We start from the raw sequence: 24721 nt of genomic DNA, 5'->3' as shown, positions 1-24721 counted from the left end.
CAGCGGGCAGGTGGAGGGCCAAGGTGTCTGCTAGAGGGTCGGGGCCAGCTGGGGCTGCTCACGGTCTAGCCTGCAGGTGTGCAGGGCAGGGCAGTGGGTGGGGTGGGCCGTGGGCTCGGGGAAGGTGGTCACACTGGGAAGCTGAGCTGACCTGCAGGCCTGGGGAGGTGGAGGTGCTCAGTGAGACTCGGCCTAAAGGGTCCAGGTTTCAAGCACAGGTGTGGTGTGGGAGAGCTGGCAGGTGGCGGCCCACAGCCTGTGGTCAGGGGGACCGGCAGGGGCTGCCCCTGGCAGGACTTGGGGCTGAGTGCAGACGGGACCCTGCCCCCTGGGACTGGCAGCAGTGAGAGGGTGGGGCTGAAGGGAAGGAGTGTGAACGGAGGACCCCGGCCAGGGCTCAGGGTCTGCCTGTCTTTCTCACAGTCCTGCCCACTGGAGTCACCCAGCGAGGTGGGAGGGGGTCGCTCATGGGTGGTTCTGTGGGAGCCCTGAAGCCAGGAGCAGCCACTGGGGAGCTTGGCCCCACCGGAGGGGTCTTTGGGAGCACTGAGGGGAGCTTGCTGGCTCTGTCCTGCAGTTGCCCAGCCCCGGCAGCTCTTCAGGGGTGGCATGAGTTGCAGAATGCCCTGCTCTGGGCCCTGGTGGGTGTCACAGTAGGGCCTGGCTCCAGGGGCTTTTCAGCCTGGTGTGAGGAAGGGGGCGGCCTCCAGCCACCCGAGGCTCCTGGGCTTGGGGGCCACGGTGGTGCTGGTGTTTATCACAGCAAACAGGACAGCCTGGACACTGACCCTCAGCCCCAGGGACGTGCGGATGGATGGACAGCAGGTGTTCTTCCCAGTGACCCCTGGGGGTGCCGGGAGGACCCCAGCCCCATTACCCTCTCCCGCTGGGCTTCCCGGAGCTTCTGCACAAAGTCCCGCAGGATGTCCTGCACGGCGGCCACATCCATGAGCGCTGAGCCGTGGCCTCCATGTGTGGGCGAGGGCCATCGGAGGGGCGAGTGGGGCCTGGCTGGGGGGCTGGCACCCTGTTGCCCAGGGAGAGCCTGGGAGCCGTCGGAGCCTGCGGGAGGTGACAGCGGAGGGGTCGTGGACAGGAACACAGTGACAGATACACGCCCTTTCCCCTTCCTCTCTGCTGCCCCAGCCATGGAGCTTGGGGAGCCGGCCACAGGTTCCTACAATTGCCTTTCCGAGTCCCTCACTGTGCGAGTTGTGAAACCTGAAAGAGAGGTGCCAGGCCAGGGACTGAGCTGCGACAGGGGCCTGCCTGCCTCCACTGAGGACTCTGACCTTTGGTGGGGGAACCAGGCTGCTCTGGGGAGGCCCACGGGCTGTGTCTCTGGAGCCCCAGGCCACAGCGGAGTGTGGAGCACAGCCGGCCCAGCTGGGCCTCCGCGTCCCGTCTTGCACCCTCGGCCTGGGCCAGCTCCTGCTCCAGGCTGTGGATTCGGTGACAGGCCTGGTCTAGGCGAGCCTGGAGAGCATCAGCCACACCGCTGGCTTCCTGCAGCTTCCTGGTGACACTGTGCAGCTCTGCTCGGAGGGTCTGCTCAGCCCCCCGGCTTTCACGGAGGTGCTCCTGGAGCTGCTGTCCATGGGCCTCCCCTGTGGCCTCCACCTCTGCCAACTTCCTCTGCAGTCCCAGGACCTGTAGGAGGGATGTTGGGGTGCGCCCGTGGGAGACAGTGAGGAAGTGGGGTGGGCCTCCTCCCTCTGCTCCCCAATGCCCAGCTCCTTCCCTTCTGAGCACAGGCAGCCCTCCCACCTCCTTCTGGGCACCCTCGTGCTTGGCCTCCGCCTTGGCTGCCTGCCTCCGCAGCTCCAGCACCTCCTGCGAGCACTGTGCCTGCAGCTCACGGGCATCTCCACTCCTCCTCCGGTTCTCGGCCTTCAGCGTCCTCACCTGGGAGCGTGGGGCCGCACGGACAGGGTCACTGGTCTCTGTGCTGGAACCCAGGCAGCCTCCCTGCCTCCTGCCTCTGCTCACATGTCCCTTGAGGGCAGCTGGCCACACTCAGGGAGGCTTGGGCTAAGGTGCCCCCAAAAGACCTTGTCCTGGGAGTTGTCACCCTCAGCCACTCTGCAGACACCTACCTGGGACCTCCTCGGAACCTCCTCGGAGGACCTGGGACAAGGAGGAGGCTCAGGTGGGGCGGGGTGGGCACTGATTAGGGAGTGTGGGCAGTGGCTGGGGTGCACTGGAGCCAACTGCCCTGAGGTCGCCATGATGGGAGGGAGCCAGGCCTCGGGGGGACCCGGCTTGCCAGCACCCTGCTCTGCAGAGGCCAGGCCTCGCCTCTAGCCTGCCTGAGCTCCCGAGTGCCACCGGAAGGTGTTGCATGTAGGATACCTCTGTGTGCTGCTGTGCATGGCTCCCTTCCTCCTCGCTAAAGCATTCCCGGTTTTGCCCTCTCCAGTCTTGTCATCTGCGCCCCATGGGGACAGACCCAACCAGGGACCCTGTGAGCCTGAGCAGGGCATGGCCCGAAGTCTGGGGACAGAGCGGTTCAAAGGCGGCAGCAAGGCCGGGGCTGGGGGCTCCCCTGGGAGGAGCCGGGACCCACCAGGCGGGAGGGTGCCTGGTTGGATGTTGACCTACCTGTCTGTGGAGTTCCCGGAGCTCCTGACGGGCGTCCTCCCGCGTCTGCTCCAGCTCCCACAGGCGGGCCCGCAGTGCACTGGCCTCCTGCTGCAACGCCGCCTGGGCCTCCTCCAGCACGAGCAACTTCTGCTCCTTCTCCTCCTTGGACCGCTTAAAACTGACGAGGGTGCCACAGGCTGGGGCCCCCGCACCTCCTGGGGGGGCCAGCACAGCTGCCCAGCAGGTCTCTGCCTCCCCTAGTGAGGCACTGGCCCCAGTCTTGACTCTGCACAGTGTTCTCAAACTCAGCCTCTGCAGGGCTCCCTGTCACCTTACAGACATATGTCCACCCAGGTCCCAGTGCCTGGCCGCATGGTCCCTGCCCACTATCCACCTCTTCAGCCCCTCCTCACCTCATCCCTCCCTGTCTCCCCCTCTCCCTCACACTCCCGGACGCTCAACATCCAGCGCAGCCTGGCACCTCTGCCACCTGCTGTGAGGGCTGTGCCGTCCAGCCCAGCTGCCCCACAGGGGCCTTTTTAGAGCCCCAGCCAGGCCCTTGGCCTCCCTCTGCTCCCCAGCTCTGCACCACCTCCTGGAGGCCACCTGTGACCTATCTTGCCTGCTGGATGGGAACTCCCTGTGGACAGGGACAGGTGTGTCCGTGTCCTCAGCCATCCCTCACACTGGCCAGCATTGCACACCTCTTGGACTGGGCAGCGGGAGGCCTGCTTGGCATGTCTACCCCATCATCGATGGGGCTCAAGTCAACAGGACGCCCCTGCCTAGCCCCCTTGCCCCGTCCTCCCTACGGCCTGGGTGGGCAGCAGGCTGCAGGGCACCCCCAGCTGCTCCTGGGTAGCCGCCATACCTGGCCTTCTCCTGCTCGGCCCTGCAGATGGTGGCCCGCAGCTCGCTGTTGAAAAGCAACAGTACGTCCTTCTCGCGGGCCTCGTCGCTCAGCGCCCGGCGGGCCTCCTGAGCCTCCCTGTGCAACCCCTCCCGGCTCTCCTCGACGCCCTGCAGCTCCTGGCGCAGTGCGGCCAGTCCCTCCTGGGCCACGGTCAGCTGTGCCTGCAGCCTCTCAGCCTGGGGAGGAGCGTTCAGCTCTAGAGGCCAGCTGGGGATTGCTGCTCCAGGGATAGCCACAGGGGCCTGTGGCCTCTGATGTGGTGTGGCAGGCACAGGTACCCTGCCCAATTTGGTCCCCATGCGCTTTGCTCACCCCATGGAGCCACCAATCCCTACTGCTGCGGAGGCTGCAGGGTGGCTTCCACGGGCTGAGGAAGGGCCACCCTAAGAGCCCAGAAGACCCCACCTTGATCCCCTGGGCCTGGCCCCACCCTGCGGCCTCCCTGGACCCCCAGGACGCTGACCACTGGTAAGCAAGGCCTACCTGGGATGCGGCTCAGCACACGCGTCTGCACTGTCACTGCCCGGGGCCCTTCCCACCTCCCGCCCCCAGCGTCTAGTCCTCTCCTTAGGTGACAGTGTGGTGCCCAGGCTGCTGCCTGTCCTAGTGTGGGCAGCAGCCTCAGCAGGCAGGCTGGGCCTGACCCTGGCACAGTGACCCCGGCCCAGTGACCCTGGCACAGTGACCCCGGCCCAGTGACCCTGGCACAGTGGGGGCTCACCCACTCCCTTGGCCCTCCTTCCCCCGTTGGCATGGGAGGCAGTGGGAGGAGGATCTCTGGTGATGGGGGGGCAGTGGGAGGAGGGTCTTGGTTCCCCGCTCCGGACACCAGGCATCTCACAGTGCCCGGGAGAACCCAGGGGTGGGGTCTGGAGGACAGTTGCAGCCTGGCAGGAAGGCCCTCCCCAGCACCTACGCTCTGGGGGTGGGGACTTGCTGGGGCTCGGCCCTGGCGTCCAGTCTCCTGCCTCCCAGGTCTGAGCTCTGGGCCTGACCAGAAACCCTGGAGAAGGCTCCGTTCCGGCTCTCGTGTGTCCCAGAGGAGGAGGTGGAGGTAGCCAGTGGGGCATGCCCAGAGATGGAAGCCACAAAGAGTCCGCAATGTCAAGTCGCTGGCTTGCCAAAAGCAAACCCCTCTTTCTGGCTGTTTTCATGGGATATTGTCCAGGCCCCCGGCCGGCCTGGCTCCCGAGGCTGCCGCTGTTATTGTTGTTCTGTTTTTGGGAAGGGCCAGAGCCTCCCCTCCGCTCCCCTCCACCCCCACACGTGGGAGCCATGACCGTGCTGAGCATTTTCCGCCGAGCTCAGCAGAAACCCGCCCAGAAGGTCAAGGACCAGCAAAAGGGCCCATGCATCATAAAAGAAACTGTTTTCATTTCCCAGCGCAGAGGAGATGAAAACAAGCAAAACAAATGCAGGGGAGGGCCTGCCCCCACTCCCGCCCCCACCCCACCCGCTCCCTCTGCCTCATGAGAACAGCCGTCCCTTTTACAGGAATTTTACAGCCAAATCACTTAATGTGATTATAATAATTATTTCTTTGCTAGAAATTGTATAAACAGCCTCTTTTAAAAATCTCCTGCAGGGAGGCAGCTCCAGAGCTCTGTAGGGAGGAGGGCTGTGGAGGGAAAGCAGGGGAGGGTGAGTGTGAGTGAGTGTGTGTGTGAGTGTGTGTGTGTGAGTGTGTGCGTGTGAGTGTGCGTGTATGTGTGTGTGAGTGTGGGTGATGTGTGTGTGAGCTGGTGCAAGTGTTCACTGTACGTGGTGTGCATACGTGTGTGTGCATGCATGTGTGTGCACATCTGTATGCCTGTGTATGCACTATGTGTGTGTGCATATATGTGATGAGTGTGTGATGAGTGTGAGTGCATGTGTGTGTGATGAGTGTGTGTGTGTATGTGTGAGTGCATGTGTGTGTGATGAGTGTGTGTGTGTGTGTGAACCAGTGCAGGTGTCCACTCTGTATGTGGTGTGCATACATGTGTGTGCATGCATGTGTGTGCACATCTGTATGCCTGTGCGTGCACTACGTATGTGCATGTGTGTGCACACATGCGTGTGTGTGCTTGGTGCACGTTTCTGTGCACGCCTGTGTGCACTGTGTGTTGTCCATATGTGATTCCAGCATGAGTGTGTGAGTGTGAGTGCGTGAGGCTTGTGTGTCTGCATTCAGCATGCACGCACCACTCTGAGTGTTGAGTGTACACAGGTGTGTGTGGTCTCACTGTGTGGATGATGTGTATGCATGTGTGTGCACACGTGTGGACCTCAGGCAGGGTCTGAGAGCCTGGAAGTTCCTCCAGTTTAAAGGTTGTGAAAAATGTTATGGTTTCCATGGTGACCCTGGGCCAGCCTGGCGCCTGGAAGGGCTCTGCCTGCTTTTCCCTGTGATTGTTCCTCTTGTCCCCCTCAACCATCCTCACCTTTTAGCCCTACTCCCTTTCTGGGCACTCTGCTCTGTTCTGGGAGCCCCTGCTCCCTTCCGGGGGCTGCTCCTCTGAGAGCCTGACCTTCCCATGAGGCCTGCGCTCCCTTCCTTGAGGCCAGCAGAACCAATGCACCCCCACCCTCTCCACACCTCCCCCCCCCCGCCCCCTGCTGCCCCCAGTTTTGCAATCTCGTTTTGCTTCCCCGTGTGGTCGCTGACCGGGCCTGACTTTGAAATCTGTTGAAAGGAGACCTTTCTCCTTGGGGCCAATGTAAACAGCCGGTCATGTTAAATCATGTTCTCTTCCTCTCTCAGCCTGCCTCTCGGGGGTGCTTGGGGTGGGCTGAGCCCCTCTCCTCACTCTCCCCTGCTGGCCGGCCCAGCCTCTGGGGCGTGGTGTGCGCCAGCCGCTCGCTCCAGCACCAGGTCAGCTGCGCAGCCCCCAGCCTTGGCGAGCAGCCCAGGGAGTGTGCGAGGCCGCCCCGTCCCCGTGGGCCCCGCTGGGGCTCCAGCTGACCCTCCCCTCCTCCAGAGCAGATCCGTGTGCCCTCCTGCCCTCGCCACACACAGGCGTCCCCCCGTCCTGCCAACCCACCTCAGAAACGCCTCTCCAATCTGCCTGCCCACTGAGCCCAGGCCAGCCTAGCCCTGGCCACTCTTGCCCCCTGCCCACGACTGTCCCCCACCCCACGTCACCATCACGTGGCTCCTGGGGGCCTCCATGTCAACCTCAGGCCCTTGGCCAGGCCCAGGCCCACCCCGAAATCTCCACTAACCCACTTCTTTTCTTGCCCGCTGCCCCAAATCCAGCCTCCCCCACCCTAGTGTCTAGCCCAATGAAGTCCATGCCTCCTGCTGTGTGGGCAGAGCCCAGCTTTTCTAGGGCCTCCCCACGCCTCCGTGGATGGCGCGATGGGTCTCTTGGCCAAGGGTCTGAATTCCCCTTTGCTCCAGGTCATGCCTGTCTCTCGGGAGGGCTTTGGGAGGCGACAGCTGCCCCAGTGCCTCCAGAGTCAGGACCTTCCTGACTCCACTTTCTTAACTGTGTGGAACGAGGGGGCTGGCTGGACTCCCGGAGCCTTTGGCTGTGTGGCTCTGGCCACCCTTTCACATGCCGGCCCTCCCAGCGGCAGGTGTGCCCCGCCAGTGCCCTGGGAGCTGGCAGGTGTGCTGTGCACCTTCCCAGGACAAGCAGGGCAGCAGGAGCCGCGTCGGGACCCATGGCAGCCTGCAGAGAGCTCCCCTCCCACTCAGCTGGCACCCTGACTCAGCCAAGTCCACCTGACTCAGCCAAGCCCACTTTCACCCCGAAGTCAAACTCACCCCTTCAGGAGGCTTAGAAATGTTGCCTTCTTTTCCCTGAAAACTGGTGTCAGCTTCCCTTAGCCAATGGCCTGGGCCAGGCACCATTTCATCTGCTCTGAGAGCCTGGGCTTGGCTTAGTGCGTGGTGTGAGGGTCCCTTGCCCCACGGCCCCTGTGGCTGTTTGCCTCTTCCTAGTCCCAGGGACTACTCTTCCATTCTCCGTGGTACAGCCTCTCTTTCCTACTGGCACCCCCACTCTCTCCTCTCTTGGTACCTGCCCTGCTTTCTCCTCTCCTCTGGCATCCCCAGGAGCCCCCAGCCCTGCCCCTCACCTCTCTCTCCACATCGCCCCGCTCGGCTGCTAGGTCCTGGAGGCTCTCGTGTAGGGCCGTGGTCTCCCTCTGATGGGCCGTGATAGCGTCCTCAAACTGGGCCTGGAGGGCCTTCAGCTCCTCAGTCGTGGCACTGATGGTGGCCTGCAGGGAGAAGGGAGCCCATAGTGGCATCAGGGAGCTGGGCCCAGCAGTGGAGGGTGAGGTAAGGCCAGGACCCTGGAGCAGGAGGCGTTGCAGTGGCCGAAGAGGGGGAGCTGGGTCCTGCTGATCATGCAAGCCCCAGGGTAACTGGCCTTTGATTTCCTAAACTGTCAAACAGGCTGCTGGGATGAGGAGTCGTCCACGGCCCCTGACAGCTGTGATGTGTGAGTGCCCATGGACACAGCAGGAGGCAGCCCCTCAGCTCAGCCTGTGCCCTGGGGCAGGGCCCATCCCTTCAGGGACCACCACACACTGGGCAGCTCTACCCTCCATCTGGGACTGAGCTCAGCTGGAGTTGGCTCCCTGTCGCCCACACCACCCGAGGTGTCCTCTCAGGCCTTGGGGCAGTGTGGCCAGCAGGGATCCTTGGGCCAGGAGGCCCCAGGTTCGGCCCATGGCCCCTTGTTCATGGACAAATGCCACCTACTTCACCCCAAGCCCCAGGCCCCTCGGGACACCGCTCTGCTTCCTCTCAAGGCACTCCCCACTGCACCCCTGCCCAGGTTGCGGCTGCAGGGCAGATGGGGCTCAGGGGGGTCTCAGCTTCCTGGGCCTCAGTGTCCTCAACATGAAGGGTCAGAGCCCTGCCCTGCTCAGGCTCCACATCCCTGGGCTCAGGGCACTGGACCAAGCCTCCGGGCAACAGCAGGCGGCTGGCAGGGGGCGGCTGGTGTGGGATGGCTCCCTCCAGAGCGGGCTTTGTGTTCCCGGGGGCACAGGTGCCCACACGGCTGCCCCTGTGCCAGATCTTGGGAGCCCCTCCTGTCCACCTGGATTCTGCTAGGGTTGGGGCTCCTGCAGCCTGTGCCCCCTGCTTTTGGGAAAGGAGCCATGCTGCTGCCTCCTGTCCTCATTCTCCACAACCCCCTCTGGTCTCTCTGGACTGACAAGGGCCATCTTGGGTGACCAGGCCATGGCTCTGTGCCTCAGCATGCCCCAGCACTGTCAGTGATGGGTGCTCCTGAGGCCTGGCTGCAGGATACCCCTGTGAGGGCCTCGGGGACACGGCATCGGCTGGGAGCCCGGCGGCAGTGGTGACTCAGCCTGGGGGCGCACGCTCTCCTGTCATCTGGCGCCTGGTGCCCTTTGGCTGGCATTCCTCTCCTCTCGCTCCTCTCAACAGTTTTAATTTCCATTTTTTGAGCTGAGGTGGCAAAGGAACCCTTAACGAGCTCCCCAGGGAGGCCGGCTGGCTGGCAGGCCTGGTCCCGAGTCCGGGGGAGACTCAGGGCCAGCTCAGGAGAAGGCTCCAGAAGCCAGCACTGGCTCCAGAGAAGGCCCCTCTGTGAGCCAGAGGCGTCAGCTCCCAGGGCCCCAGGAGGGCTTTCCTGGGTCCCTGCCCACGGGGTGGAGCCGAGGGAGCTGCTGGGCCAGTGGTCGGGAGGAGGGAGGGGCACGGTCACAGGCCCGATGCCAAGCTTGGTCGTCCTGGGCCCCGTGGAACCCTCCAGGCCTCAGGGGCAGGAACAGAGCAGGGTGGGGCTTCGTGGAGTGAGGGGCAAGACTCCTCTGGGCAGCCCTGCTTGGAGGGACTAGGAATCCAGGTTGTGGCGTCAGGCAGGAGGAGGCGAAACGACACTCCAGAAGCCGCCTCCTCATTGCAGCGCCCTCTCCCGCTGCATAGTGCCCTGGGGATGGGGCACAAGCCCTCCATCCTGGCTCCGAGTCACCGAGCATCCCCCAAGGCCCTGCTACCTGGACGCCCCGGCCCCCCACCAGGTGGCCTGCACATGCCTCTGTGCAGTCAGTGAGAAGGGCTCCCATTCAGAATGGGCACAGAAGGGGCCTGCCTCCTGCGCCTGGCACCATGGCCTGTGTTCTGTTCACTGCACACTGAGCCATATATTCAACGCCAGTCAGGTAGGTGTCCAACCCTGCGTCCTTGCCAGGCACAGGGAGGAAAAGGCTCACCCGAATTTAAAATAAGCCAAGTACGGGAATGAACGGCCTCGTCACTGAACATGCTGGGAGCTGGAAGGACAGAGGCAGGAGGCAGGTGTGGGCCGAGCTAATGGGGTGTGTGCAGCCAGAGAGGGCAGAGAGCTGGGGGTTGGCGATCAGCCTCGCCCTCAATCCTACCTGTTCCTGGCAAGGAGAGGAGCGGCGTCCAGTGCCTTGAGCCCATTCCCTCCCTGCCCAGGGCACCCTCGCACCTGTGTCTGTTCAGGGCCAGCCCCTGCCACCAGGACAGCAGCCCCGACCTCAACACAAACAGCCCCTCCTCAGGCCCCCTGGGCCCTTGGAGATCCTGCTGTAGCTCCTGCATCTATGTCCTATTGCTGGGCTCTGGCCACACCCCGCTGTGAGCCAGGCCCCCATCTATGTCCTATTGCTGGGCTCTGGCCACTCCCTATGAACCCTGCCCAGTCTCTTCATCTCCGATGCAGGACCTGGTGCCATGCAACAGATGGGCTGAAGCCTTGGCATTCTGCAAGCAATAACAGTGGGTGCCCAACCTTGTCCACGAGCTGGAGGCACAGGCCTCAGAGTCCTCCTCCCCAGAGCCCTCCTCCTCAAAGCCCTGCTCTCCTGAGCCCTCCTCCCCAGTGCCCTATTTGCTGCTGCCTGCCCAGCCCCCTGGACTTGTGCTCCAGGGGAGGACTCAGGGGTCCCAAGTGACCCCCGCTGGCAGCCTGCAGCAGCCTTTGTGCATGGGAGGGCCTCTGTTCACTGGGTGAGGGTGGGCGGCTGTTTCCTGGGGGGCTGTCCTAGCCCCTCCGCGGACGCCTCTCTCCTGGCTCTGCTCAGGACTCAATGTGGGTGTCCTTTCCTGCCGAGAGTTTCCTCTGGTGCAGGGCCAGCCGCCTCGGGTTCAGTTTCTCCTTTGGAAGGATCTCTCTGGTGAGTGAATTCCACGAGGCTGGTGCCCATGTCCCCAGCTGTGCTTTTCTACAAGCAGCTCCAGTGCACATACAGGCTCAGCCACTCGCTGCTGCTGGCTCATGGGAGGCCCCCAGCTGGGCCAGGCCTCCCCTCTCTGGCCCCTGCCAGCCCCGAAGCTAAGGGAGACCTGAGCCAGGTAAAGTCGTGATGCCCACTGCTTTGGCTCACTCGGACCTTTCCTGCCCATTGAGTGCCCCTCCCACCGGAAGCCCTGGAGGCACCTGGGGGAAACTGAGGCTCAGGAAGGGAGGGGATGGAGACGGTCATGCCACTGGGACCAGGCCCCCTGGGGTCTGCCAGCACCTGCTTGGCTGTGCATGTGGCTGGGCTGCATGGGGCTGGGGCTCACCTGCGCTCGCTCCTGCTGGCTCTGTGCCTCCTGCCGCACCCGCTCCAGCGCCCTCCTGGCCCTGGAGAGCTCCTCGCTCAGAAGGCTGCGCTCTGTTTCTTTCAGGGACAGGGCCTGGACAGGACAGGGTATGCTTGTGAGAGCGTTGGGGGGTCTCGGGGGAGGGATGAGGCCTCCTCTAAGGAGAGGCTGTGGCAGAATGCCGAGTGCAGAGCCTCTCCTGGACATAGCATGTTCACGTTCCTGTCTGCACATCCCTGCCACTGGAGAGGAGAGGCAGCTCCCACAGAGGCAGCCCTGGGCCCTGGGCCCTTTCACCCTCTGAGCACCTGCCCTCTGTCCGACATCGTCCCACCTCTGTGTCTGCGCTTAGGCACGTCCCTGGGGTATCCTCCCCTTCCTCTGCCTGTCCAAAGTCCTGCCCTTTCCCATGCAGTTTGGGGGTCTTCATGAGCCACCCCCATCCCTCTAGGCAACACTTGCTGCAGTGCAGAGAAGGAAGCTTAAAAGCCCGAAAATGCTCCATCTCCCTGATGGTGTGGGAGAGACACCCTCAGCTCCGAGGGCGGCATATGCTGCTCCGTGGACCAGGCTGAGGAAGCAATGCCTGTCAAATCCACACGTGTATATTCTCTCTATTCCCAGGCCCATTTGGGGGAGGGCAGCCCAGAGACATGCGTGCACCTGTGTGGGCTGACCTATGCACAGTGTCACCAATGTGTCACCAATGTCTGTGACACTGCTGTAATGGCAACAAAGCTGGAGGCAACCCAGACACCCGTGGAAGGAAGAACAGCCAGCCACAGGAAGACCCAGTCCTGGCAGCTCAGCACGCAGCCCAGAAACAGAAGAACAAAGCTGCAGATACACAGCTGGGAAAGGCCATCGAGATGCTTTGATAATTGAGAAGAGGAAAGCCCAGGAGCTAGCGTGGACTTTTCATTCCCTTTGTATTAAAAATGCAGTGCTGGGGAGGTAACGCTGTATATTTCTGTTTGCAAGCAATCTTTGGAGGGTGTTGCATAACAGAAGATGTATCAGGTCTTTGTCCTGGGTCCTTGGAGGAAGCTTCTAAACCCTGGGGGTTTCTCAAAAGTGTGGAGTGTCTGCATTATTCCTGGCGGGCCTCTGGGACCACACCTGAGTTTATGCTAATGAGGTGACTCAGGGTGGGCTCCTACTGAATTTCAGGATGGGGACTGTCTGCTGAAAGACCATTATTAGAGGGTTGGGGCTTTTAGCCACGGGATGTCAGCCCAGCCTCCCAGCAGTCAGAGAAGTGGGCTTCAATCACATAACCAGTCACTCCACCGATCACGTTACACAGTGAAACCCCAATAAAACTCTGGACACCAAAGTGCAGTGGAGCCTCCTGGCTGCTGAGCACACTGGGGTGCAGGAGGGTGCTGGGCTGGCTCCACGGGGAGGGCGCTGGGCTGGCTCCACGGGGAGGGCGCTGGGCTGGCTCCACGGGGAGGGCGCAGCAGCCCCTGTCTGTGACGTGCCCACCTTGCCCGCGTGTCTCCTCTTCTGGCTGGTCTCGAATTCCATATTTGATAATGAAACTCTAAGAGTAACAAGAGGCTTTCCTGAGTTCTGTGAGTCATTCTAGTGAAGGGCTGAACCTGAGAGGATCATGGGAACCCCCAAACTTGTAGTCAGGTGGTCAGAAGTGTGGGTGGCCTGGAGACCCCCGGGCTTGTGGATGGTGTCTGAGAGACGGCGTCCTGTTGAGGACCATGCCCTGTGGGGTCTGTGCTCTCTGGGTCAGAATGGCATGGGCCGATTACAGAGGAATCAAAGAGAAAGGACAACTGTTCCCTGAGTAGCCTAGTGAAGGGGAGGGGCAGGAGTGGGGGACTTTTCATTGAATGGCTTTCTATATTCTAAACAATTTTAAAAATCATTGCTCCCCTTCCTCCCTCCCTTGAGGCCCTGCTTATTTTGCTCAGCTGGAGGCCGGTTGGCTATTTATGAATCTGCCCTTGCTGGACTGTAAGGTCTGCAAGGGTGGGGGCCCTGTCTCTCCCTCCTGTGCCCCTCATTACTGGACACAGCAAGGGAGTGTTTATTAGAATTTTAGGCAAAACTTCATCAAATACAGAAGTGTGGCATTCTCTCGGGTGAGGGCTTCGCTTTGCAAACAGGCGTGGGCAAGCCGCCATTCAGACACAGTGGGCCAGAGAATGGAGGGTTCCGGTGGAGACAGCCCCTCCTGGGTCAGCGGCTCCGGGTCTTTGGCTCTTGCTCCACATATAATTCCTCTTCTTTGTTACAGAAATAGATCCCCAAAGACTGTTTTGTGACTGGGTCATCACAGGTTCCTCAGGGAAGTGTGGGGAAGTTTCCTGCTAGACCCCGCAGCCCCACTTCTCCGCTCAATTTCTCCACACAGGCCGCCTAGAATAAAGGGCAGCTGGCCTAGCAGAGGTCCCCGGAAAGCTCACTTGCTGCACCGGCAAGGGCTCCCCACAGGCCAGCCCGTCTGTGCTGTGCCCCTGGGGTGCCCCTTATCATGGTTCTGCTGTGGGTCCAGGGGAGGGAGGGCACTAGCGCATGGTGTCTGTCTGTCCTCTTAGCCTGCGCTCCTGTTTTTTTTTTTTTTTTTTTTTTTTTTTTGAGATGGAGTCTCGCTCTGTCACCCCAGGCTGGAATGCAGTGGCGTGCTCTCTGCTCACTGCAATCTCAGTGAGAATCTCCTGGGTTCAAGCAATTATCCTGCCTCAGCCTCCTGAGTAGCGGGGATTACAGGCACCCACCACCACAACCAGCTAATTTTTGTATTTTTTTTTTTTTAGTAGAGACAGGGCTTCACCATGTTGGCCAGGCTGGTCTTGAACTCCTGACCTCAGATGATCCGCTGGCTTCAGCCTCCCAAAGTGCTGGGATCATAGGCATGAGCCACCAAGCCTGCACTCCTGTTTGACAGAGGTCCCCTCTCTTGGAGGCTGTGTGTGCCACTGGGAAGCTGGGATTAAATAATCACATGAGAACAGGCCACGTTGCCCAGTGGTTGGTCTCGGATGGGAATGAAGGGCTGCATGGGGGCCTTGACGGGCCACCCACTCCCCAGATGTGTTGCTTCCCCTGGAGCCTCTTTTCTCATATATCCAATGGGAATAATATCACCACCTCCCAAGGAGCTTTGAACTTAGCTTTCTCCTCCTTTGCCTGGCTCTCAGCCCCTCTTGCGTGGACCTTGCCTCAGCCTCTCCCCAGTCTCCTGGCCCCAGACTCTTTTCTGCCCAACTCCTATCATATCACCCCTGCTCAAGAACATCCACTGGCTCCCTATCACCTGATGCTGGCGCCCAAGGCCCGTCCCGGCTCCACTGCACACCTCTCTCACTGCTTCCACTCACGTGCAGCCTGGCAGCTGTGCAGAACTTCATGCAATCCCCAGACATCCTGCCAATGTCCACGTCCTCTCCACTCAACACTACTATTCCTCCTGTAAGGCCTTCCCTTCCGCTATCTAAGGATGCAGAGTAGTGGGGCAGTTAAGAGCACAGACCTCGGTGCCCAGCAGGTGCACTGCACAACCCTGTGCAAGGCATTCAACATTTGTGGACCTTAGTTTTCTCACCAGTAATATAGGGATAATTACAGCATGTGCCTCAGAGTGTTGCAAGAATCAAATATTAAATGCAGAGAGTCTGACAAAAAATCTTGGCTATTTTGGCTACTGTAACTCCTCCTGCAGTTTGTCATTTTTTTTTTTTTTTTGAGAAGGAGTCTCTGGATCTCGGCTCACTGCAACCTCTCCTCCTGAGTTCAAGTTATTCTCTTGCCTCAGCCTCCCAAATAGCTGGGATTACAGGTCCCCACCACCATGCCCGGCTAATTTTTTTGTAGTTTTAGTAGAGACTGGGTTTCACTATGTTGGCCAGGCTAGTTTTGAACTCCTGACCTCAAGTGATCCACCCACCTCAGCCTCCCAAAGTGCTGAGATTACAGGTGTGAGCCACAGCACCCGGCCTGTAATTTGTACCAACATCTTATAGTCCTTATCACCCCATGTGACACAATGTGGACGTGTTCATGTGTCCATTCCTTTCACTCAACAGTGAATTCTTCAGGGTAGCATGATATACTGGAACAGCCTAGACTCAGGGTAGCTTTTATAGGGCTAGTGGCTGAGTCTCAACTGCTGGTGGGATGGAAGGATGGCCAGATGTGTGGCTGGTAGTTGTGTGCTTGGCTTGGTGTTTGAGTTGGATACACTGATGGATGATTGGATGACCGGCTGGTTGGCAGATCCAGGTAGATGGATGAATAGACACATGGATGGATGGTTGGATATGTGGCTCGACAGCTGAGTTTGTGAACAGATGAAAGGATGTTAAGTGGATGGATGGATGGATGGTCAGATGGGTTGTGGATAGCTGTGTGGATGGAAGGTTGGGTGCATGGATGGTTGGATGGATAGTCAAATGAACTGATGAATGATTGCATGGATGGTGAGGTGTGTGGATGCACAGCTAGGAATGTGGATGCATGGCCATATATCTGGGTGGATAGAAAAATGTGTGGAAAGAAGAATGGATATTCAAGTGAGTGGGTGGATGATGACAAGTGCGTGGAGGGACATTCAAGTGCATGGATGGATGGGCAGATAGATAGATGAATGGACAGATGGATGGATGGATGGGTAGGTGGGTGGATGAGTGTATGGATGGATGGATGGGCAGGTGGATGGGAGGATGAAAGGATGAACAGGTGGATGGGTGGATGGATGGATGAGCAAGTGGATGAGTGGATGGATGGGTGGATGGATGGATGGATAAATGGATGGATGGGTGAATGAATGGACAGATGGATGGATGAATGGGTAGGTGTGTGGATGAGTGTATGGATGGATGGATGGGCAGGTGGATGGGAGGATGGATGGATGAACAGGTGGATGGGTGGATGGATGGATGAGGAGGTGAATGGGTGGGTGGATGGATGAGTAGGTGGATGGGTGGATGGATGGATGAGGAGGTGAATGGGTAGATGGATGGATGAGCGGGTGGATGGGTGGATGGATGGATGGATAAATGGATGGATGGGTGAATGGATGGAGAGATGGATGGATGAATGGGTAGGTGGGTGGATGGGTGGATGGATGGATGGATGGGTAGGTGGGTGGATGAATGGACAGATGGAGGGATGGATGGAGAGATGGATGAATGGATGGGTAGGTGGGTGGAAGGATGGATGGATGGGCAAGTGGATGGGCAGATGGATGGGTGAATGAATGGACAGATGGCTGGATGAACAGATAGGTGGGTGGGTGAGTGGATGGATGGATGGATGGGTGACTGTCCATCGTGACTGCTGTGGAAGAACAAAGCTGCAATAGCAGTGACCTGGAAAGGCTGCACCTGCCCGAGGTGTGGCCACATGCAGCCCTTGTGCTGGGCCAGAGGTGACAGGTGCAGTGGGTGTGAGCAACCCTGCCCCCAGGCCCCACCATCACCTGTTGCATCTTGTGCTCCAGTTGGAGAAGGCTCTCATCCCGCTCCTGCTTCAGGCTCTGAATTTCTCCCTTCAGAGCCTCTCTCTCGGCTGCACTTTTTGTCACCAGCTCCTTCTCCTGCTCCAGCTGGCATCTGGCTACCTCCTTCTCCTCTGCCAGGGTCAGGCTCAGGGTCTCCTGGGCCAAGGTAAAGAGATGGGCTGTGAGGTCCGGCAGGTGAGGCCAGCAGTTGTCTGTGGTCCTGAGTGAGACCTGGCCCATGGGATGCCAGGGCTGATGGGCCCCAGGGGCTGTCCACTCCAGCCAGCTGCACACCCCCCATGTCTTCCCCTCAGGGTCACCAGAGCAGGGAGGGCCTTTCTGGGTCTCAGCACCTGTCATCCCATATTGATCTATCAGTTTGTAAACCATTCCTGAGTCTCTGCAGTGCATCTGCCATGGAGGGGTGTAAAGATATGTCAAACCAGGCCTCCAGAAGCCTGTGACTTGCGGGACAGCTCTAATGAGGGTGGGGCCCCCTCCAGCCCTTGTCCTTCAGACTGCACCAGACCAGCCAACAGCCTGTCCAGCCTCTTCCATGAGGGAGGCCCGCCCCAAATACAAACCCAAGCCCAATGTGAGGGCTCCACGGGGAAGGCCCTGGATGCCCACGTGAACTATAAAGAGTGAGCCGGTCCTTGCCCAGCCTTCCCTGGCCAGGCGCCTATGTCGCTGAGCTCGGTCTTTCAGGGCCCCCTCCTCCCAAGGGCCTGCCATTCCCTGGGACCTGGTAGCCTTCTAGGAAGCTACTGGTGGGCTCCTGGGAAGCAGACCTTCTCCCTCTGGAGCTGTGCCAGGGCCTCGCGGTGGGCCGACGCCTGGCTCTCCAGGGCCCGCTGGGCCTCCCGCTCCTGCTGTGCCACCTGTCGCTGGAGCCGCCCCGTGTCCTGCCGCAGCTTCATCTCCTGGACCTCCCAGTCACTTTGTAGCTGCTCCATTTCCACTGTGGGTTGATGGGTAAGGTGCACTAGGGCCTGGCATGTGGACCCCTGAACCCTTTGGGACTTCCTAGACAGTGACAGCCTTGGGGGCGACCACTATCCACTCCAGGCTCCGGGAGTGGGTGGCCAGCACATGGCAGGGTGGGTGAAGCAGGGTCAAGCGTACAGGGCTGCAGCTGGAGGCTACACGCTGACCCTGTGGCCAGAGCCCAGTTCTGAGCCTCAGGCCGGCACCAGGTGCAGCCTCGGCGGGGTGTTGCTGGTCCTCATGGGCGAGGGTGGCCCAACTCGCTCAGTCACATGAGCTCCAGGCTCACGTTTGTGCCCCTGTGGGCTCCAGAGAGGGGGTGCAGCACGTGTGGGCACTGAGCTCCATTCCAGGGGCCCCTACATGGCTGACTTTCCGGGAAAGAGCTGAGGGAGCGCCCTTGGAGCACCTTGCAAGGCCTGCCGAGCGAGTCCTGCACTCCGGGCCTCCTCCTCCAGCTGCTCCTGCAGCTTCGTGGCCAGCTGTTGGGCCTCAAGGAGGCTGCTCTCCAGGGAGTCCCTCTCTGCCCTGCAAAGGTGCAGCAAACAACGGGAAAGTCATCCCCAAGATCCTGGGTATAAAATGTTCTCTATAGCTTTACACGGGTGTTAATGAGACTCAGCTGAAATGCAAATAAGTGGAAGAATGTTTTAGAAATTATGGTGCATCTCTGGAGCACCATGTGCTGTTAACAAGGATGAGGAAACTATTTTCTATTCTCATGCCATGAAAAGAGTCTGCCCAAAAAGCCACGCACCCAACTGGACCCCCACATGCGGCGCGATTCCATCATGTGAAAAGCCTGCTTGGTGCATTTGTGCATGGAGATGCCGCTGCTCAGAAGACACCCGGAGCACACACCAACACACAGCAGGGCCCATTCCTGGGAGGGCGGGTGATGAAAGACCTCACATTTCTAACAGTTAATTCATCAATGGTCCAACCATCAATGGCAAGTTTCATTCTTGCTGTTCACTTCCCTGTGCTGGGTGTTTATCCGTGAACAAAGCAAGGCATCAAACAACACGTACAAACACACCACAAAGACTCAAACACAGACACCCATATGAACACACAAATGGTAGGTGCACAACCCCAAACAGATGAGGTCAGGGTGGGCCATGGGCCACGGGGACCCTGGCAGCTGCTGATCAGGCCCTGCCTCCATTTCTCTTCCATCTTTCTGGCCACCACTACCCCCTTCATCAGGGGTGGAGCACATCCCAGCCTTCTGGGGCTCGCCAGGGCTTGCAGAGGGAAGTCCTCTGGGCTCAGGTCAGAACCCCCAGAAACCTCACTCTGCTGCATGCTACTCTGCTCGCCCTCCAGTCCCTCCTCCCGTAAGTGTCCTCATGGCCCCCATCCCACACTCCCAGGCTTGAGTGCTCTCTTCACGGGGCAGCTCTTCCCGCTTCCGCGTGTAGGAAACCCTCCCTTCAAGTCAGCGTGGAAACCCCTCCTCCTAGAGGCCCGCCTGGTCTCCTGTAAGGGATGTGGGCTCTGCTGCTCAGATATCGGACGTCTTTGCCTGAAGCTTGGGTACCTGAGCATGTGCCCAGCCTCTCTCTCCATGGGGGCCCAGGAGCAACTCCAGGGGCTCCGCCATTGAGCCCCTGGACTGGAGGCCTGGCCCCCCACAGGGTGCTCCGAGCAGGGCAGGGCTGCTTGGGGTGTGGGCCGGCGGGGACCTTGGTCCATCTTGCTAGCTGACAAGCGGGCCAGGACTCCATGAAGGGAGGGAGCAGGTCCCCACTGCTGAAGCCTTGTCAGGGCCTGAGGATCCGAGAGTGGAGCCCTTTGTAAAGCAGACCCGTGGGGAGGCCTCATCAGAAGCGAGGAGCTGCAGCAGGATTTCCCGCACTTGATGGTCCTGAATGTTACCTGCGAGCTCATCAAAATGGCAGCGTCCACGCTCTCCGGCCCCACTGGGCCAGTCAGATAAACACACAGAGTGTGTCTGGGCAGATGTGGCTTCAGGTCAAGCCCCTCTGTCACCAGAGGCTCAATGGGCCATCAGGACGCCCTGTTCAGTGGCCTGTGATGCTGGGGCCTGCAGGGCTGCCATGTGCAGGGGACCCGGGTGAGTGGCAGGGCTGAGGGAAGGGCAGCTGTCAGGGCAGCACCCAGGCTGCTGAGGGCTCTGGCTAGGGCCTGTGTTCTGGGCAGCAGACCCTGCCGGCAGGAAAGGGACCTCCAACCCGGTCCTTGGAGCCCCCAGGGCCCAGGAAGGAGCATGGGCAGGAGCCCAACCTGCAGCAGCCTCCCTCAGGTTTTCCTTCCCGATTGCTGTGCAAGCTTTCATTTGGAGAAGAGGTTTGTCTGTGAAGAAGCTCAAAGATCTCAGACTCCAAGGCTTCTCATGCCTCCCAGATTCTAGAATTCCAGGAGGAAATCTTTTCAACAAAAATACTTAGCAGTGCCTGAGCAGGGCCCTGAGCAGGGCCTATAAGGCACAGAAGACATCAGCTGTTGGGTTTCGGCAGAGGCTGCAGGACCCATTCGGATCACCAGGCAACAGCCTACACACATCCTGTTCTTGCCTGTGAGTGCCCGACCCAACTTCTGGGAGTTGCCCTGAGGGCCTTTGGGCTCACCCGCCCATACTCTCCACCTCGTGTGTCCCTGGGCTGACCCTGCTCCTGGCTCCAGGGATGGGTGTGCAGCCCAAGCCTGGGATCAGGCCCTGTGACTCCCGGCAACTAGGATTGGTACAGGGATGTCACACAGCTCAAGATGGCCCATGGCAGCCACTCTCGGGCCTTGTAGGGAGAAGGGTGCTCTGTGTCTGCTGGAAGGGGGACCCTGGGGTGGCTGCTGGCCATCTTGCCACCTCTCAGAGTGAGCCTGCCTGGGAATAAGATCTCAGAGTCAAGCTGTGCTGAGGGAGGGAGAAGCAGGATTCTGAGGGCACTGTGGGAGTGCCTGAATCCAGCCATACCTGAAGCTGGTTTCACCCTGAACTCCTCAGCTCCATGAGCAAGACATTCCACATCTGCCTTCCACTGGTCTGAGCTGTGTTTCTGCACTTGCCACCACCTCTTTCAGGAAGGTGACCCCAGCGCTTTCACTGGGTTGACCTCTTCTAGATGCCCTCCCCCAGCCCAAAGGCACTGTGCTTGCCTCACTCACAGCCCATTTCATGTGCACACACTCCCTCCCAGTCCTTTGTCATGGTGTGAGTGTCCCCATACCCTGCCACACTGCAGACTCTCTGCAGGCAAGGACACGTGGGACATGCCCTGACTGGCAGGCCTTTGCATACCTGAGATCAGCTGCCTCTTCAGCTGCGAGCCGGCCCTGCCTCTCCAAGGCCTCCTGCTTGGCCAGCAGCTGGGCCCGCTCCTCAGACAGAGCATCCTTTCCTTGCAGGGCTTGCTGCAGAGTGTCCATCTGGGCCTCCTGGTCCTGCAGGCTCTGAGCCAGCTGCTCCTCCAGGGCCCGTTTCTGGCATGTGACCTAGGGGAGGTGGGGAGGGGACAGTCGGGAGAGAAAGAGAGTAAGTGGGTGGGTGAGCATGGGCCTCTTGAGGGGAAGAAAGGACTTCAGAAGAAGTGATTTTATGCAGAATGGCACGGAGGTGAAAGTGGAAGAAGTGGGTGGACCTCAGAAACACATGTATGTTTTTACAATAGAGGGGGAATCCACTCAGGTACCCTTGGCCTCCCAAAGTGCTGGGATTATAGGCGTGAGCCGCCTCACCTGGCCAGAATTTACTTTTGACCCTGGCAGGCAGTGAAGGTAGAAGGTCACTGTAATCCAGTCGGTGACTGGGATGACTCACACCTGAGCTTCAGCGTCTATGAAGGATGGTCTATTTCTGATTCACCACTACTACTAGGGTCAAGCCCTGCTGTGAATACAACTTGATGTCTTGTGATATTTATCAGAGCCTCTCTGTTTTGGTGGCTCTTAACCCTAATTTTTGTCCCCCTCAGGCCATGGTACTGCCAGTTCTTCTTGGCATCTCAATTTTTCAGCCCAAACTCTTAAATGAGCAAATGCCTTGAGGAAGAGGAGGTACCACTCAGGTACCCTGAGTGGATGGGGATGGTATTGAACTGGGCACTCCTAGGTAGGAGCCAACTGTCAATCTAAATGGTACCATTTGTTTGTCCTCCAGTGTCCAGGGTTCAGGAAATACTGCATATAAATGGCAATAGAAGGTAACAGAAAACTAGATTGCTGCAGACCAACACTTCCACCAAGAACATCATAAAAATCTAGAGAGAATATATCACAAGAATATGCAAGAGACCTCAGACAGCTGAAAAGACAGCTGGGACTGAAGGAGTGAAGATCTTGGAGAGAAGGGAGACACAGAGGAGTGAGCCCAGCATTTGGTGTCTCCTCTTCCTCAAGGCATTTGCTCATTTAAGAGTTTGGGCTGAAAAATTGAGATGCCAAGAAGAACTGGCAGTACCATGGCCTGAGGGGGACAAAAATTAGGGTTAAGAGCCACCAAAACAGAGAGGCTCTGATAAATATCACAAGACATCAAGTTGTATTCACAGCAGGGCTTGACCCTAGTAGTAGTGGTGAATCAGAAATAGACCATCCTTCATAGACGCTGAAGCTCAGGTGTGAGTCATCCCAGTCACTGACTGGATTACAGTGACCTTCTACCTTCACTGCCTGCCAGGGTCAAAAGTAAATTCTGGCCAGGTGAGGCGGCTCACGCCTATAATCCCAGCACTTTGGGAGGCCAAGGCAGGCAGATCACTTGAGGTCAGGAGTTCAAGACCAGCCTGGCAACATGGTGAAACCCTGTCTTTACTAAAAATACAAAAATTAGCCAGGCATGATGGCACACACCTGTAATCCCAGTTATTCAGGAGGCTGAGGCAGGAGAATCGCTTGAACCCAGGAGGCAGAGGTTATGGTGAGCCAAGATCATGCCACTGCACTCCTGCCTGGGTGACAGAGTGAGACCCTCTCTCAAAAACAAACACACAAACAACAACAAGAACAAAAACCCTTTCTAGAAGAAGAATCGCATCGTCAAGATCCTCAAATTATTTCTATAATTTATTATATATAAGATTGACTAATCAAGATCTGGCCTATCAGGAGACAGGACCACATGACAAAAAACACAAATAAGAACAGAAAATAGATATAGATCCTCCCACCCTTGTTATCTAGATATTGGAGTTATCAGACACAAACTTTTAAATAGCTGATTAATATGTTCAAGAAGATGGTTAGCAAGATGTAAAGTTTAACAATAGAACTGGATACTAAATATAAAAAAGACAATTTAAAATACAATAACCAAAAGTTAAAAAAAAACTAGTAGACAATGACAGATTAGACAGAATAAAAGAAAGGACTAATAACCTGGAAGAGAGACAAAAGAATGTGTTCAGACTGAATCATAAAGAGAAAGAAGGATGGATAGAAAATACACAAGAGTGTTATCAACATATAGGACAAGCTAAAAATGCCCATCATATGTGTAATTACAGCCTCAGAAGGAGATGAGAGGGCATATTTGAACAGATACAGGCCAAGAATTTTCCAAATCTAATAAAATACATCTAGCCCTAGACTTAAAATGAGCTGTAACCCCCAAAAGGATAAATTAAAAGAAAATGTCACATATATACAACTTAGTAAAGTTTCTGAATACTAAAGATAAAGAAAAATGTTTCTTAAAAAACAAAGGGAAAAAGACACATAGCTGTGAAATGAACAAGACTGACGCTTTCCACACCACGGTGAAAGCCAGAAGACGATGGAATGACTTCATTCAATTTCTGAAAGAAAATAATGGCTATTTTAGTATTCTATACCCAGTGAAAACATTCTTCAAAAGTAAAAACCAGGACTTTCTGCTTCTGATAATGGTGAGGTGGGTTGTTGAAGACCAGCCCTCCCACCTAAAGCAACTAGAAAAGCGATACAATACACAATCCAATAATCTGTTTAAAAGTGTTAGAGAGATACTAAGGCACTCAGGTCCCAGGTGTTCAGGCTACAGAGAGACATATATTAAAGTGAGTCTGAAATTTTATGAATACAACAGATTTCCCCTTTAAGGTATCTGCCAAGTCCTAAGTGACAACGGTGTGTAGAGCCTCAGTATCCAAGAATAAAGCTTTAGGCCGGGCTTGGTGGCTTATGCCTGTAATCCCAGCACTTAGGGAGGCCACTGTGGGCAGATCACCCGAGCTCGGGAGTTTGAGAACAGCCTGGCCAACATGGTGAAACCTCATCTCTACTAAAAATACAAAAATTAGCTGGGCATATGCCTGTAATCCCAGCTACTCAGGAGGCTGAGGCAGGAGAATTGCTTGAACCCAGGAGGCGGAGGTTGCAGTGAGCCGAGATCGCCCCATTGCACTCCATCCTGGGCGACAGAGCAAGACTCTGCTTAAAAAAAAAAAAAAAAAAAAAAGCTTTAGCTAAAAGACTGGGAACATGGCCTAAGATTGCAGCAGGCTTATGAGATTGAAGAGGTATAACTTAGAGTTCAGATATACCAAAGCAGCCAGGGAATGAAAACAACAGCAGATATCAGAGAGCAAGGAAATGCCTTGAGGTGAGCCTGAGATTCTATATTGCGATTTTTAAAAAATGGTACTGCTGGCTGAGTGCATAATCCCAGCTCTTTGGGAGACTGAGGCAGGTGGATCACTTGAACCCAGGAGTTTGAGACCAGCCTGGGCAACATGGCAAAACCCCATTTCTACAAAAAACGCAAAAATTAGCTGGGCGTGGTCATGTGTGCCTGTAGTCCCAGCCACTCAGGAGGCTGATGTGGGAGGATCGCTTGAGCCCAGAAGGTCGAGGCTGAAGTGAGCCACGGTAATGCTACTGCACTTCAGCCTGGGCAGCAAAGACCCTGTCTCAGAAAATAAAATGAATGGTACTGCTTTGAAAAAGTATGTATTTTTTATAATTCAGAAGTAGTAAAGGGCCAGACTGAGAATCCGAACAAAAAAATAGCAGCTGAGAGTCTGGGAAGTCAGATAGGACTTTTGGAAGTCCTGTCTGAAATAAAGATAATAAATAAAGAGAAAATAAAACCTGGAGTTTAGGGCTAACTAAAGAGGAGGAACCCTGGTAAACACCTGAGATTTCCAATTAGGAGCACAGGAGAGTTATACCCTGGGATAAGCCAGAAATAGATGACTCCTCACAAAAGACTGAAGTACAGTTACAAAGCAGCTAAATCCTGGACTGGATAAAGGGGATTTATCCCTATTCTGATTTCCCAAAGTCAAAAGCAAATTCCCTCTAGAAGAAGCTTATA

The 24721-nt window shown here is 57.4% G+C and overlaps 1 protein-coding gene across 1 annotated transcript in view; it reads right to left on the bottom strand.

The window, feature by feature from the left end:
- CROCC2 (ciliary rootlet coiled-coil, rootletin family member 2) overlaps nucleotides 1-24721 on the bottom strand; it is a 79390-nt gene that overhangs the window by 17949 nt on the left and 36720 nt on the right. Inside the window, exons 15-25 of the mRNA XM_055291226.2 lie at nucleotides 20729-20922; nucleotides 17876-17994; nucleotides 17271-17440; nucleotides 16459-16635; nucleotides 10998-11111; nucleotides 7562-7705; nucleotides 3455-3672; nucleotides 2602-2761; nucleotides 1768-1905; nucleotides 1293-1650; nucleotides 878-1062 (exon numbers count right to left, since the gene is read on the bottom strand). Coding sequence (XP_055147201.1) covers nucleotides 878-1062; nucleotides 1293-1650; nucleotides 1768-1905; nucleotides 2602-2761; nucleotides 3455-3672; nucleotides 7562-7705; nucleotides 10998-11111; nucleotides 16459-16635; nucleotides 17271-17440; nucleotides 17876-17994; nucleotides 20729-20922 — 1977 coding nt within the window. The remainder of the gene's footprint in view (nucleotides 1-877; nucleotides 1063-1292; nucleotides 1651-1767; nucleotides 1906-2601; nucleotides 2762-3454; nucleotides 3673-7561; nucleotides 7706-10997; nucleotides 11112-16458; nucleotides 16636-17270; nucleotides 17441-17875; nucleotides 17995-20728; nucleotides 20923-24721) is intronic.

The sequence above is a fragment of the Symphalangus syndactylus genome, chromosome 8 (genome assembly GCF_028878055.3).
Source record: "Symphalangus syndactylus isolate Jambi chromosome 8, NHGRI_mSymSyn1-v2.1_pri, whole genome shotgun sequence".
Classification (NCBI taxonomy): domain Eukaryota; kingdom Metazoa; phylum Chordata; class Mammalia; order Primates; family Hylobatidae; genus Symphalangus; species Symphalangus syndactylus.
The sequence above is the reverse complement of the archived record's forward strand: the minus strand, read 5'-3'. Positions and strand labels throughout refer to the sequence as shown.